Source organism: Lissotriton vulgaris, chromosome 1_1, assembly GCF_964263255.1.
Source record: "Lissotriton vulgaris chromosome 1_1, aLisVul1.2, whole genome shotgun sequence".
Lineage (NCBI taxonomy): Eukaryota > Metazoa > Chordata > Amphibia > Caudata > Salamandridae > Lissotriton > Lissotriton vulgaris.
The window spans coordinates 1,873,007,772-1,873,024,569 of NC_141685.1; the positions used below are offsets into that span (position 1 = coordinate 1,873,007,772).

The 16,798-nt window shown below is 46.5% G+C and overlaps 1 protein-coding gene across 1 annotated transcript in view; it reads left to right on the top strand.

Moving 5' to 3' along the window:
- The window catches only part of CAPZA2 (capping actin protein of muscle Z-line subunit alpha 2), a 314,968-nt gene that overhangs the window by 168,190 nt on the left and 129,980 nt on the right, over nucleotides 1-16,798 (top strand). Inside the window, exon 6 of the mRNA XM_086919391.1 lies at nucleotides 1,092-1,171. Coding sequence (XP_086775517.1) covers nucleotides 1,092-1,171 — 80 coding nt within the window. The remainder of the gene's footprint in view (nucleotides 1-1,091; nucleotides 1,172-16,798) is intronic.

Genomic DNA, 16,798 nt, shown 5'->3' on the forward strand with positions numbered 1-16,798 from the left:
ACTGTAATCTTTAATTTCCTTTTCGCAAGCGACATTAAGGGTGTCTCATGTTTTTGCACTCTTCCTCTGGTTCAGTTTTCCTTGTGTAGGTATATTGATCATTTTGATCATGTTGCAGTTGGTTCGCTTTCTTATGGAAATAGCTTGAGAAAAGGCTAGGGCATTGATGCAAGTGCATCAAGTCTAGGTCAGGTGGTAGTTTTCATCCCAGATGCTGTTCAGATTTAGAAGATAATACTTAGCTCATGTAGAATTTGGAGTGGGTTAATCTGGGGGATAGTGGTATCTGAATAGAGAGATGATGTCCCGGGAGGGACTGTCTTCTCGCTGTAGAATTGTCGGTGAGTTTTAGCTGGTGGCAGATGTCTGCCTTTATTTACTGGTGGTTTGTTTGCAGGATATAATCCCTAGAGCCTAGTAGGCAGTATATGGTCAGGAACGTAATCCCTTAGAGCTTAATAGGTGGGCTTTACCTATATTGCTCGTTCCCTAGAGAGGGGTTATCGACATGTTTATGAGGGTTGTATACAGAAGTGATAAACCATAGTGTCCGTTACATGAGTTGGTGCCCAATAAGGGGACTGTATGCAAAAGTGTTCATTTCCAGGAACCGAGTAAGTGAAAATCAATTTGCAGTCTAATAACCCAGGACTGGTAATCTTGTAGTGTGCAGTAACAGCTATTCGCACCTTGCGTTACCAGGAGTGATAATCCACTACAGCCAATCATTTTATATACAATTGCAAAGTTTTATGAGGTGTAATGGATGTGTTTTTACTGAAAAGAAAGAATACATCAGGGAGCTGCTTATGCTTGTAATATTCATCCTCTGGCTTGCTAAGGATCAAAGGAAAGCGAATTCACTTATTAAAGTATTACAATTCCAGCTTAAGAACGTTAACAAGAGGACTGTTGAATATTTTCTTTTTATATTTGTAAGCAGCCACCCAAACTTTGCTGTTTTCATCTGCTATCATACATGACACTTTATATTATGGTTTCAAGATAAATATTTTTTCGTTCAAAACCTTTGAAGATTGCTTACAGCTAAGTCTGGCTTGGATTTGTAACCTCGTGCTCTTTCCTTTAAGGTATACGGAAAAACCATTGACGGACAACAAACAATTATAGCGTGCATTGAAAGCCACCAGTTTCAAGCAAAAAACTTTTGGTGAGTAAATCTAGTTTTAGGCATTTTTACCTCCCAAATCAATGCATTGGAGCTATATTTTGGTATACAGATAATGTAGACGTTCCTGTTCTACCCGGATGAGAAAGATTTGGACAAATTATTTATGAAGCTTATTTCTTCTTGTTTGTTTTGTCATTGTTTGCCTTTTGTTTGTTTCCTTTGTTTCATATTGTTTTGCTTCCTAAAATTGCCAATCCTATGCATTCGGGGCACAGAAGACTTAGTGGTTTTGCAGCGTGAATCTTTCTGGATTCACTATGCTGTGCCATCTAGTGGTTGGGTCCGGAATTGTACTATTTATTTCTCCTATTTTTTTTTTTTCGTGGCCCAGGTGGGCGTCCACATACCACCATTTGGTGTCCTTCGTGACGTCGACAAGCTTCCTCTGAAAGCCTCCACCTTTGGTCGCCATCTTCAGATTCTTTTTTCCGCCGTTGGGTCAGGATCGTTACAGAAGAGCTCCAGAGTTTTTGGAGAAAGAATCGATGGAAAGAGAAGAAAATCTACGAAATTCAAACTTTTCAAGACACCCGACTACAAGTCCGGTAACTGGGACAACGAGGGAGAAGGTTTTTCGACCAAGATCTCGACGTTCAACAGAGAAGGCACTCGCAGGGGGCTCGCTGAGCACTGGAATGTACAAACACAGTTAAAGTTTTGCACTAATTGCCACCATAAATACGCCAAGAAGGGCCGGCATCCAGTCTGCAACCTCTGCCTGCAGCTCGACCACAACAGCGAGGACTGCAACACGTGCTCGGCGTTCACACCCAAGACCCTCTGAGTAAAAGAGAGGCAGAGAAGGGTGAACCACACCATACAGGGGCAGGGGCCACCTCCATCGCTCCGAGACTTGGGCCACTACAGTAGAAAGGAAGACAACATCGCCGAGGGACTGGAGGACTGCACAGTCGTTGAGGTCCCAAAAAAGACGTTTAAGGATGTAAGAGTCGCCGACCCCCAGACACTCGATCGACACTCGTATGGGTGAAGCTAAGTCCTCCAGCGACACTCGTAGTGAAGCAAAGTCCTCGAAGGGAACATTGCCACCAAAAATCTCAGCGAAAGCAACAGCGCCCAAGGACAAATAGCCCAGCGGATCCTTCGAAAAAGAATCCCAGACGGCGAAAGCCCTCAAAATCAGGGTCGTCTAAGGATGCCCTCAAAAAGGACACCTCGGCGCTGTGGAAAAAAGGGCCAAAAAATACGTTTACGACCTCGAAGCGAAGCGCACAAACTCTTGACGCCGAACATGCCGCAGAGATGGAAAGAAAGAGGAGGCTCGAGGCAGAAATGGCGAGCATCCTGCAACGAAAAAAGGACTTCGACGAAAGGATGAGCCAGTACACCATCCCGCCGAAGCCCGCACTCTAAGTTGAAAGGGACGACAAGGACTCCGAACCACCAAAATCGCCTGAACCGGTCAAGGAACAGGAGGAAGAAGTAGTTTATTTCGAAGGCGAAGACGACGAGGATCAGCAGACCTAACGGGACTCGACATCCTCGGAAGCACAAGACTTGGAGGGGCATGACCTCGGCGCTGAATTGCCATAAGGAGTAGACATTTGCCCTTCGAGGCCTTCACCTCCAGATGTCTTAGAAATCTACAATATGGTCGTCCAAAAGGCTGCACAGACATATGGCGGAAAACTGGAGGAGGAGAAGCCCAAGGCATATTTCCTACTGGAAACTCTGCTGCCTCAACAGACTAAAAGCCAGATCCTGCCCATGCTACCTAGTGTGCTGGACCAGGGAAGGGATGCCTTTAGAGAACCAGCAGTATGCAAAGCAGTGACGCCGAGAACAGGGAAAAAGTATAAGCATTCCTCAAAGGACCTACATCCAGGGGTCAGTGCCAGCAGATTCCATAATTACAGCAACGGCTAGAAAAAGGGCCAATGTACCCACAAATGCAGGACCACCTCCAGACAAGGAGAGTAGAAGGATGGACCTCGTAGGGAGAAAGGTGGAGCGGAGTGCGGCAATTAAATGGAGCATCGCAAACTCCCAACGCCCTAATTAACAGGATTACCAGCATTGGTAGGAAGTGGGGGAGCTCCTAAAGCATCTACCAGACCAGTACCAACAAAGGGCAACTCAACTGGTAGAAGAGGGTAAGAACGTGGTGAATATATGTTTAAAATCGGCCTTGGATGCTGCGGACATGTCCAGCAGACAGATGATTAGCGGAGTGACCGAGAGAAGACAAGCATGGCTTAGAATTTCAGGCTCCAAGCCAGAGGTGCAGAACAACATCCTGAACACACCCTTTAATGGAGAGCAACTGTTTGGCACACCAGTTGACAAGTTAACCCAGCTCAAGAAGGACAACAAGATGGCAGGTCCATAGGAGCGCTGCAGTTCAGAGGGATGAGAAGGGGTACACCCGCGAGAAGGTCAGGTGGTAGGGGAGGCAACATGCCTACTGAATCGCACCAAACATTCCAACAAAGCTACCAGGGAGCAACCAGGGCCAGCAGCAGCAGCAGGACTGGCAGTACCAGCCCCGGGGCCAGTCCTTTCGAGGGCACCTAGACGGACGTCAATCTACAAGGAGAGGAGGCCAGCAGCCTACCCCCAAGTGACTTCGTCATAAGGCATACACCCACCCTAGCAACACCTCGGTGTGGCCAAAAGGACATACAGAAAAACAAAACCAGGCATTCCGCAACAAACACTACCTCGAACACAGTAGGAGGCAGAATAAGAGGCTTCATCCAGGAGTGGAGGAAGGTCACAACAGACAAGGGTACTAAACATCATACAATACGGATACTGTATAGAGCTGGAAAAACAACCTCCAAACAGGAACCCAAGAAACAAGGCACACTCTGCAAAGGAACTTTCGCTGTTGCGAGTAAAAGCACAGGAACTGCTCAGCAAGAAAGCGATAGAGGTAGTACCGCACAACCAAAGGAACAAGGGGGTTTACTCCATTTACTTCCTTGTGCCACAGGTGGATGAAACACTAAGACCTATCCTAGATCTAAGGTTCCTTAACAAATTCATAAGGACTCAGATTCAATAAGTCTTCCCTACAAGAGGTAATACCACAAATACAACAAGGACTACATGGCAACTATAGATCTAAAGGACGCATACAATCCCATCAACCACAAGCACAAACGTCTACTGAGGTTTGCGATTGACCAAACTCACTACCAGTTTACAGTACTGGCATTCTGGCTTAAATCCGCACCAAGGGAGTTTACAAAATGCCTAGCAGCTGTCGCAGCGCACATTAAGGTAAGGAATACAGGTATATCCCCATCTCGACGACTGGCTTATAAAAGCAAGTTCGCACAGCCACTGCAACCAACACATCCAGCAGGTCATACAAACACTGACCCAATTGTGTTTCACAATCCATTGGGAAAAGTAGTCAACCGAGCCAGAGCAGATCAAGATAATCTGAGGGGCAGATATCGACACCATACATGCCAAAGTGTTCCCCAGCAGGAAGAGAACATTGGCGATACTGAAGGAAACACGTCTTTCCGCAAGGGGCAAGTTCTGACCGTGAGGACGGTGAGCAAGCTAATGGGAATGATTGCGTCATGCATTCACCTAGTCCAAAACACCCATCTCCACATGAGACCATTCCAGGAATGGATACAGCAGCAATGGCCACAGGCATCAGGGAGTTGGGAAGATCTAGTGGTTGTCACACACGCAGTGCATCAGGAAATAGTGTGGTGGAACAAGGGAAACATATCACATGGGAAACCATTCACACAACCAACTCCAACAGTGACCATCACACCAGACTCCTCCCAGCTGTGGTGGGGTGCGCACATGAACAAACTCAAGGTGAGGGGGCAATAGTCGCAGCAGGATGCGGTCAAGCACGTCGGCTACCTAGAACTAAAAACTGTGTTCCTAGCCTTAAGTCTTTCAGAAGGAGCTGTACGAAAACAGGGTGTTGATCCAAACAGACAACACCACCACCATGTTCTACATCAGCAAACAAGGAGGAACACACTCATTAGCACTATCAGGGCTAGCACGGGAAATATGGACATGGGCCATTGCACTGAAAATTGATCTAGTAGCAATACATCTCCCAGGGAAGGACAATGTGGAAGCAGGCAGACTAAGCAGGCAGATGTCAGCATCGCACAAATGGGAGATCAACCTACAGGAAATACAGAAAGTATTCCAGAAGTGGGGTACACCACAAATAGACCTATTTGCAACAAACCAAAATGCAAAATGCCAATACCTCTCATCCGGGCAACCAGACCATCAGTCACAAGGGAATGCGCTATGGATAAGTTGGTCAAAGACATTTGCATACGCCTTTCCCCCGATACCACGGATACACAGGGTACTCGCCAAAAGCTGGATCAGCAACATGTCGCTGATACTAATAGCACCTCAGTGGGCCAGACAGTCCTGGTCTCACAAATAGTGGAAATGGCGCAAGCACCAGCACACAGATTCGCCTTAAAAAAGGGACCTGTTATCAATGCAGAATGGAAGGGTACTACACCCAGAGCCAGAGAGCCTCAGCCTAGCTGCATGGCTCCTGAAGACCTTAGAGTTTGCACATCTCAATCTACCGAAAAGCACAATGGCAGTACACAGGGAGGCAAGAAGACCTACCACAAGAAAGTGCTACGTAGCAAAGTGGAAAAGATTCTCCAAATGGTGCATTAGGGAGAAACTGCAAAGGAAAATCACAAAGGAATCAACGGTACTAAAATACTTACACATCTATTGCAAAGTAAAGTAAGCTACATATTCCTACGGGTGCACTTAGCGGCGATAGTGGCTTACACAAGAGGAGAAAAGGGGAAAAGTTTCTTCACCTCACAAGTAGTAAAAAGATTTCTAGAAGGAGCAAAGAGAACCACACCTCCAAACAGAATGCCAGCACCAGCATGAAACCTCAGCGAGGGGCTAACTCAATTGATGAAGGCACCATTTGAGCCTATTCACAAGGCTACACTGCTCATGCTCACGCTAAAGACAGCCTTCTTAGTGGCTATCACATCACTACGAAGAGTAAGTGAGTTGCAGGCGCTAACACTCCAAGAGCCCTACCTGCAAATACACAGTGATAGGATTGTAAGGAGAACAGACCCACAAGTCATGCCAAAGGTGGTGTCTCGGTTCTTCATCAACCAAACATTCCAAATATCTAGTTTTTTCCAAAAACCAAGCACAGAAAAGGAGCTACACACTGGACGCCAGGAGGGCTGTCATTCACTATATAGAAAGGGCAAAGGTGTGCAGAAAGACAAAGCAGTTTTGTTTCCTTTGCCAGCAGTTTTTTGGGACAACCAGTTACAAAAATACCATTGCACTGTGGATTGCTCAAACCATACAACTATGCCACAAACCAGCAGGAAATCTGTTACAAGGAGCAGCTCATGCTCACTCAACAAGGAAGAAAGGAGCAACAATTGCGTTTCTAGCTAACACACCTATTCAAGACATTTGCCAAGCTGCATCATGGTCTTCAGTGCACACGTTCACGAAGCACTACTGTGTAGTTATCCAAATAAACAAAGAGGCGCAAGTGGGACAGAAGGTCTTACAACACATATTCAGTAACCAGTGCTCATCTTCCACCAAGCCACCACTAAGGACAAACCGCTACAAAGTCTATGCACAGCATAGTGAATCCAGAAAGATTCACGCTGCAAAACATAGTTTCTTACCTGTCGGTTTAGTTTTGCAGCTTTTGCTGACTTTTTGGATTCCCTAGCAAACCCATCCTCCTACGCCAGAAAGATGAGACCGGAGAAAAGGGATTAAAACTGGAAAAAGACTTTAAAAGATAAGAGGAAAAACAAGAATAACACAACACAAGAAAAAATAATCCGACGATGGCGACCAAAGGTGGGAGCTTCCGGAGGAAGCGTGTCAACGCCACGAAAAAATGGATAAATACTACAATTCCGGACCTAACCACTAGATGACGGAATAATGCACAGCATAGTGAATCCAGAAAGTCTTCAAGCTGCAAAACTACAACGACAAGTAAGAAACTATACGTTTCCCTACAGTTTTTCTTTGTGTGGTGTCGCCCCTACAATGTATGTATGTATAAATGATTTTGTAATGCGCACTGTTACTGGGGAGTATCATGGCGCGGTGGGAAAAGCAAAGAAGGGTGAGCAAGGATCAACTTATATACTGCTACTGAATAGATAGGTTTTTAGATTTTTTTTAAATTGGGCTACAGATTGACTGGAGCGCAGATGAAAGGGGAGAGCATTCCAGGCGCGAGCCGCGACCACAGCAATGGACTGTCCCCCTAGTCTGGTTCGCTTGAATCGGGGAAGGGTCATTTTGAAAAGCGAAGATAATCTAAGTACTCTTGTGGGGGCATAGAGTGTAAATATCTTTTCTTTAAATAGGCTGGACCTTGGTCATGAGTCGCTCTGAACGCAAGTACTAAGGTTTTAAAGAGGATATTTTGAGGTACTGGGAGCCAGTGGAGGCTGGACATATGGGACCGAACACTCTTCCATCTAGGAACGTTAAAAAGGAGACTAACGGCGGCATTCTGAATGACCAACAAACGTTTGGTCAAATAAGCTGGAATGCCGCTGAACAGGGAGTTCGCATAGTCCAGCCTTGCTAGAATGAGTGCTCGGGCAACAGTCTCCCTCGCCTCTCTAGGGAGTAGTGGAAAAAATTTCCTGAGCATTCTCAAGGTAGCAAAACACGTTCCTGTCAATTTTTTTATATAGCCCTCGAATTTTAGTGGTGTGGGTAAGATACAATGGTGCTCTGAAAGCAATTCCATTGGGTCATTGGTTTGTTCTTGGCAGTGAGACGAGGACATTTATCGGTGCATCTTTGGGTGCCACATCTGACCCATACTGGTAACAAGAAAGTTGAAACAGAATTCTGTTTTAGTGTTATTCACATAACCTTTCTATCCACTGCAGAATACAGCATGGGGCAGTGGGTCAGGTCACTTCAAACATTGGCTTACTTCAGTGTGAATGCATTCTTCTCTTTTACAAGGAGCACATAGGCATACAATGCAGTTCCTTTGCTCCAGGGATTACTTTGGCAATGTGTCTTTTTGGAGGCCAATAACATTTTTGCTTATAGAATTTTTCATTTTGGTGACAACTGGGCAGCCCCTCTAACAAAGTTTAACATAAAAACCATGATAAAACCAGCATTGACCCTTCTGCTGAAGCAGCTATGTGCTTAACAAATGTTACTTGATTAACAAAGCCAAAATGCTGTCAGAGTGCATACCTGCCATCGCACACACTGCTTCCACAGTCATCTAGTGAGGAGCTGATGACGCACTGTGGCAAGGGATTCGAGCTGGAAACCACTGATTTGGTGGGTTGCCGTCTCGTCTTTGAAGGCTTTGTACAGCTGACATCATTTAGTGGGTTTGAAAACATCCAAGGACATTGGCAAGAGACTAAAAAAGCTCCTTTTTTAATTCAAGTGGGGGTACAAAACGCCTCTTGGGTAGGTCTTGGCAAGAGGCGCGCCACCCCTGAAGGAATGGGTTTTTGCTAAGACCCAGCGGTGCCAGGGATAACACCTAAAACCTTCGTGGGTAACCTGTTCCGGCGTACAAATGACAGAGACACGGGACACTTCCTTCGGCGTCAAAGATTCGAGGTTTATTACTGCAGGGAATACAGAAGTCACAGGAAGTACAACACTTGTAGGTTCGAGGAGACTGTTTCAACTTGTATCTGTGGATCGCTCCTTTTATACAGTTTTCAAGCATAGAATAACATGGTGCACAAAGGATTACAACTCGGTTCCCATCGTAAAGATCATGAGGGGTCGCTTTCATGTATTCAGAGCCCGGAACATGATTACAGTAACATTTGGCAGTTCCCAACTGTAAAAGTACATCTTCCCACCATTAGTACATTCCATTCAGTAGTAAACGAATCGAGGAAAGGACAGAAACAGGTGCAGAGGAAGACGTAGACAAGGAACAGATCGAAGAGGGTGTAAAAGGGGTGGTACCAGGAAACACGAGTTGCAGGCATCAAAGGGGACGTGCCTAATGAATGCACAACTGAGACAATAGACCGGCACGGCAAGATGAGCCTCGAGCGGGGCCATCTGCCTTAGTGTCATCCCCCTCATCAAAAAGACACCTTCAAAAGAAACGTGTCTTCCGCAAGAGTTTGGAAGTCCCAGGGTCGCAAAGCGGACAGCGTCCGTTCGCTGGCTACTTGAGGGCAAGAAACAAAATGGATGCCGTATCTAAGATGGAACCCGTGGGTTCAGATGAAGAAACCCACGAAACAGACGAACGGTTTAGGCTAGCACAGCGAAAGCGCGTACACCCACTAAACTCGTCATTTGCGGTTCATAGATACCAGACTCGACCATATTCGTGCGAGTCGAAAACACCACTTACAATTGTCACGGAACCTCAGACGCTCCTTTTGCCCTCATGTAGGCAAGCACTAGTCGGAATCATAATCGATCTCGATATTAATCAGACAATCTAGATGCTGTTGCAACATAACTCTATCCAGCAGAGTTCCTTTAATAACAGGCGGCTGCCTTATACACGTTGTAGCACAAGGCCACATAAGGCAGGACCACACTGCACACAAAGGCAACACGTGAACAGGAATGCTACAACAACCCCGATGATCATCAGAATCTTCCAACCCCAAGTCGACATTAGGCCCCAAAACCACCCGAGAAGCGTCCAATCCCCTACGTCCACGTGTATGGACTCGGAGATCTTATGCAACTTCGAGATGGCTTGATAGACAGTCGGAGCGTTGTCTGGAATGAAAATACAACAGCTCGAATGGATCACCTTATATACTCCACCTCGATCTGCTAAAACAACGTCTAAAACCATCCAATTTTATAACGTCATAAGCCTATCCGCCTGAAGCTCTGCTGTAATGTTACCAAGGGCACTGGCAGTGATATTAGCAGTCGATTCCACCACTCAAGTCAACTGTCTCAGGTTCCTACTATTAACCATAGGTCCCCAAAACGGAAAGAAACCTTTGAAAAAGTCTCCTGCCTCTTGACCGGCAGTGTCCTCTTTGCTAATCACGCCCCTCACAACTCTAGTCTTGTGGTAATCTGAGGCAACCGTAAACGTCGGTGGCAACAAGTTTGCAATATAACAGGTGCCCGCGAAGTCCAGGGGCAACCATGTATACGCACGGTCGTAACAGACAAAGTACGTACCCTTGGCAGTCAGGAGAACAGGGGAAGAGAGCATTGGTAAGACATACGTCTCAGAGCAAGCACTCTCTCCAAGGTGAGCTCTCGGGCTTCGGCCACGGCCTTTCAGACAGAAGTTACCAAGGTGGGGTACGATCCATATTGGAGACGAGCTTCTAAGCTGTCTTTCGCCCACGAGCGCACTATACTCAACCTCACTCAAATCCCTATAAGCTCGCACCTCTTCCTCTGGGATGAGCGACGGCTCATAGATATCCCTATCTAAATCAGCAATCGCTATTGCCAAAGGCTTACGGTACGGACCGGGACCAAAGTGGGGAGGACGTGGCTCTCGATTGGGGTAAGAATCTAGTGCACTTCGAAACATTGTTTGGAATGCTCGAGCTGAACCCTGGGAACTATAAGGAAGAACCAGGTACGGAATTCCCTTATCCGTGGTATGTGGCATTAACCCACACACCCAACAATTAGTAGTGTTCACCACTAACTGATGCTGATGAAGGAGCTGAACGAAGGAATTGTTCATGAATTCCGCACGTCTAACCTGCTCGTGTTGGGGTAGGATGTGGAAGGAATGAGGAGAAACAGTGGAGGTAGGTTTAGGTTCAGAAGAAGGGGTAGGTGAGGCAGTAGGCAACAAGGACTGTATCATGTAATACACCCCACCCACCAACAACGAGGAAACAGTTAAGAATAAGAAGAACATCTGAAACATGAAACATTTTGTATGGGCAATTCTGCGCAACTCGAATCTATGGGCCTGAGCCTTTTCCAAGTCCGACAGCTTTGAGAAAGCCATCCTCTAAAACCGTCCGCAACGTTCTTGACGCACTTCGTTCTGTGTAGCAGTAGTCAATCCCCAGGAGTTCCTAGGAATCGACGGCCTTCGACCTAGTTTCAAGACCTACTAACCAGAAGGAAGTACCCGCGCGGCCTTACGGTCCACCCGGATGCAAGGTATTTTAATCAACAATATATACAAAATCTGCTAGCTGTGGAAGCAAAAACACATATGTGGAAAAGACTCAAATTTACAAAAATCACAATTATGCAAGTGTGTTCAAACTGGTCAGTGATAATGGGGTAACGTGGATGTCCGGGGAGAGAGCAAAAATGCCTTTATTAGTCTCTAGTACTGGATCGAAGAAAATATCGACTTCTCCCAGGACGTGTCTGTTCGTCAAACAACTGATCCGACGATGAAACAGAGTTCTGTTGATCAGTCAATTGTTCAGGTATTGAGTTTTGTGATGGCAAATGTTCAACAATGCCGTTCTGCTGCACTGAGGTCTCTCCGACAGGCTGAGCGTCACTGAAAGGAACGAAGGTCGGCACAGTTTCGACTTCAGACGAGGCGATGCCCTTCCTCACCCACGGGTCTGCTGGTAAAGGTATAGGTACCTTTTTGGTATGGGTGGCATGCACCCAGTTCTTGCGCCCTTCCAAACGAACAGCAGTTCTCGTGGCAAGGAGCACTTGGTAGGGTCCCGTAAAACAAGGCTCAAGGTTGTGCTTCCGGGCAAAATTCCTCGTCACCACCCAATCTCCGGGCTGGAGCTGGTGGCCTGGACCCTCCGTCTGCGTCGGCAGTGCTTCAAAGACCTGTTGGTGAATTAACCTCAGTTTAGCAGTCAGATCATAAAGATAATCGATCAACATTGGGTATTCAAGATCAGAGAACACACTGGGTCTAGGGACCCCCCAAACATTGGCAGGGCGGCCGAACACAATCTCATAGGGACTGAGCCCTACTCGGGAGTGTACAGTCGCCCTTGTTGACAGAAGAGCTAAGGGCAAAGCGTCAGGCCACGAGAGACCAGTCGTAGCCTGAATCTTCGCTAGTTTCAGTTTAAGGGTGCCATTATACCCTTCAACCAAACCTGCTGACTGGGGATGATTGGCGCTGTGGAATTTCTGTGTAATTCCAAGGCCCTTACACACATTCTTCATCACACTCCCCACAAACTCACTTCCGTTATCAGACCATACAATTCGTGGCATTCCATACCGAGGAAAGTATTCCTTCAGTAGGATTTTTGCAGTGGACAGAGCCGTGTTGTCTTTAAGAGGGTAGGCTTCAATCCATCGGGAGAATGCGCAAACCACAACTAAAACGTACTTCAGGTTATTGCATCGCTCCATATGGATGAAGTCTAGCTGAATCACCTCAAAGGGACATGAAGGGGGAGCAAAATGACCAGGGGGTGTAGGAGTTCCCTTACCAGGATTGTACATCATACATATCATACAATTCCTCACCAATCTCTCAGCACACTTAGTAATACCATCATTCTTCCATACAGGGGACAACAACTTACAAATACCTTTCGCACTAATATGTGCCAACCCGTGTGCCATCGTCACAACAGCCAGCACATATGCATCCGGCAACATCCACCTCTTATGTTCCGACAAATCAATTCAGCAGCCATTTGCATCCAACTTTCCCGTACTCTCTTTCCACTTCGTCTTTTCAGTCTCGGTGGCCTCATTCTGAATCGCTTTCACGCTCTCGATAGTGTCTTCACACATACCCGTTTCTGTAGGCCACCTTACCGAACTCGTCACATACATTCTAGTGCTAAGATTCCTGGCAGTCTCCTTAGCAACTTCATCTGCAAACGCATTGCCACGACCAACATCATCCGTCACCTTACGGTGTGCACTACATTTAATATTCGCCACCTGCTCGGGCAATGTAAGTGCATCCAAAAGATCATTCACAAGCTGTCCATGCTGAATCTTCGTACCATGCGATGTCATGAAACCTCTCTCTCTCCACAATCGTCCGAAACTATGGGCAACGCCAAATGCGTATTGGCTGTCCGTAAACACATTCACCCGTTTCCCTTTCGACAACACACACGCTCTTGTCAAGGCAATCAGCTCTGCCGCCTGTGCAGAATTCTGATTCAGTCTTGCAGTCTCCACAACCGTACTCAACGTCACCACAGCATACGCAGTCGTTACATCACCATTCGGCAACTTAAAACACGAACCATCCACATACAGGGTCCCATCAGGGTTTTCCAAAGGAGTGTTTTTTAGGTCAACACAACCTTTTGTTTCCTCCTCAGTCCGTAAGTAGCAGTCATGAGGTGCTACTTCGTCTGATTCCATACTAATTGGCAACAAAGTCGCCGGGTTCAGGACATTACAACGTTTTATTTGAATGTGACTTGCCAAAAGCGTCAACTCATACCCAAACAACCTCGCGCTCGTCAGATGCTGAGTCTTCGTACGATTCAAGAGAGTGTCAACTGCATGCGGAACCATCACCGTAAGCATATTATCCATGACCAATCCTGCAGATTGTCGGATGGACACCGCAGCTGCCGCTGTTGCTCTCAGACAACTCGGCAATGCTCTTGCTACCGGGTCCTAGGTCGAGGAAAAATATGCACATGGACGCTGTTTACCACCGAGCTGTTGCCTTAAGACACTCAACGCACAACCTTCCCTCTCGTGAACGTATAGTGTAAACGGCTTACTGTAGTCAGGGGTACCTAACACAGGAGCCGAACACAACGCGTCACGTAATTCAGAAAAGCTTTTCTGACATTCTTCCGTCCATGGTAAAGGAGTTGGAACATCCTTGCACGTAAGAGCCACCAATGGTTTCGCTAGCAATGAAAAATTTGGAATCCATTGCCTGCAGTATGACGTGATACCTAAAAAGGCACGCACATCTCTCTGAGTTGTTGGCACAGTCATTCGAGCAATTGCCGCAATTCTCTCTGGGGTCAACCTTCTTCCCTCCTTTGACAATAAGTGACCTAAATAGGTTACTTCTTGGCAACAATATTGCAGTTTAGAAGGTGACACCTTGTGATGTAAGTCACAGAGATGCTACAACAACGACACCGTAGCAATTTTGCATATGTCCTGAGTATCTGCAGCCACCAATAGGTCGTCGACATATTGGATCAAGGCCGCACCGGCCGGCAACACAAACGCATCAAGTTGGCTCTTCAAGGCTTGACTGTATATTGATGGACTTTCACAGTAGCCCTGGGGAGCACGTTTAAACCTAAAGCTGCGACCACCAAGAGAGAAACCGAAAAGGTCTCTACTCTCCTCAGCAATCGGAATGCTGAAGAACGCATTCTTCAGATCGATCACTGAGAACCAAGATGCAGAGGCTGGAATCAGAGTCAGTAGAGCCGTAATGTCAGGCACCACAGGGAACTGAGGAATCACAATTTTATTTACCTCCCGTAAATCGATAACAAAACGATAAACAGGAGGCTTTGATGGATCAGTACGCTTCAGAATGGGCAGCACAGGACTATTGCACACGTTTCCCCGAGTCTCCTCAATAACGTCTTTTTCAATCAAATCGTAGATGATAGCTAACAACGCTCGCTCTCCATCAAGTGAGATACGATACTGGGGAATACGTGGCAAACGCACATTAGATTTCAAGTGAACAACATATGGGGAGATATCAAGCAGGCCCACGTCATTGGGACCTGTTGCCCACAAAGATGCAGGAAGAGAACTCAATTCCGGTGGAAGTTTATCGAGAGACGGGTACATAGGAGAGAACTCTCTCACCCAAAGTAAGCTTTACTCCTGCAGGAGAACAATACAGAGTCGCATACAAACGTTTTAGCAGATCCAGGCCCAAAAGATTTTCACCACAACCAGTAGTCAAAATCAAAGGAGCTTTCAGCTCACGAGGCCCAATTGCAAGAGGCAAAGGGCGCGAAACTGGATTGCTAACAGGGGCGCCAGAGAATCCAACGGAAACATTTGTTAAGCCAGACAAAGGTGCGCCAGGGAGTTTCGAATGCATGATGGAACTTTTCGCTGCACCAGTGTCCAACAGAAAAGGCTCCACGACGCCCGAGGTGGCAACTGCGACGTAAGGCCCTCTCTGATCAACCGGAACTGATACTACTCCCTCTCCTTGTCTATGGCTGCCCTAGTAATTACTGTCGTCAGTGCCCTGATCGACGTAATAATCGTCCACATTGTACTGCGCAGATCTTCCTTGCGATGATCCACGCTGATCGAAACAATTATTAGAATCTGAAGAATTATCAGAACGATCATGTTGAGCACCGCGGCCTCTACCACGTGATGCTTGTTGAGGACCACTATGACCTCCTCTAGATGAGTTACCACTATTGCGATCACGTAAAACTGGAAAATCGAATTTCAAATGACCCTCTCCCCTACAATAGGCACACTGATTGTACCCCAATGAAGATCTCTGCGAAGAGGAATCATTTCGTGATTGCGACCTATTCGATTGAGACTGCGATCGATTCCGCTGTTGCGAATCATTCTGATTCGAACGTGGAGGATACGCTTGTTGCAACAACACTTTAGTTTTGAGCTCTTTTATCTTTTTATCGGCACGATCATTTTCCTCTTTCTCCCTATTCTCATAATATTGGGCCGTAGCCAGTATCTGAGCAGAAGTGGAAACAGCCCATGCACTCTCAGAATTCCTTAATTTGTTGCTTAAGTCCGGCAATAAGTTCGACACAAATTTGTCCACAAACAATCTCTGACTTCCCTCAGTGCCCATATCCTGACCACTGTGATCGATAAATGCTTCCTCAAATCTCGTAAAGAAATCAGACACTCTCGTCCTTCTTTTGTTTGCAAGCGGACAACTTGTCCCAATTCACCTTCATAGCTGGCATAAGCGTTTTCATAAGAGTAATTATTCTCTGAGGAAGATCTGTAATGAGCTGGTCAGGCTTAGCCCCGCCGACTTGTAAGTCATCTGCAGCTCTAAGTGCCGCCCAGTCACCACCTAATACTGCTGCATGGTCTTGCTGACGAATCTTCGCCCATACCGGTTGCGGTACTACGTTACCGAACAACATATCGATATCGGCAAGATTCATTATCGTAGCATCCACTAACTGCGACAATTCCTTATAGTACCCTGCTGGATTTTTGCGAGGATCAGGTAGCGATTGTTTTACTTGCAAAACATCCGACCGTTTCCATGGAAGATGTATCCACACTCTCTGAAAATGTGGCAAAACCGCAGGATTACCACCAAGATTACCTGGCATCCACACTGGTGGAACTTCACGCATGGGGTACTGACTAGGCGCTGCTGGCGGTCCCTCAATGTCTTCTAAAAACAATGCCTGAGGCATTATAGAAGGACGAAAAGATAGCAACTGCTCGACAGCACGTCGAACATTGCTACCCACCATTATTCCACTTGCAAACTGAAGCTGAAGATTAGATAAGGCAGTCAATACATCATCAGATGCATCCGCCGATATTTGATCACGTAAAAGCTTACACATTTCCTCAAACACGAACCTCTGCGTCGGTATGTTGAATTGAGAAAACGTATCGAGTACTACACGTGGAGGATTCCTAAGAGGGTATCTAATCCAACCCATCGCCATATTATATAGCGAATCACGCTCCCTACTACCAGGAAGCTGACTTTGTCTTTGGGGA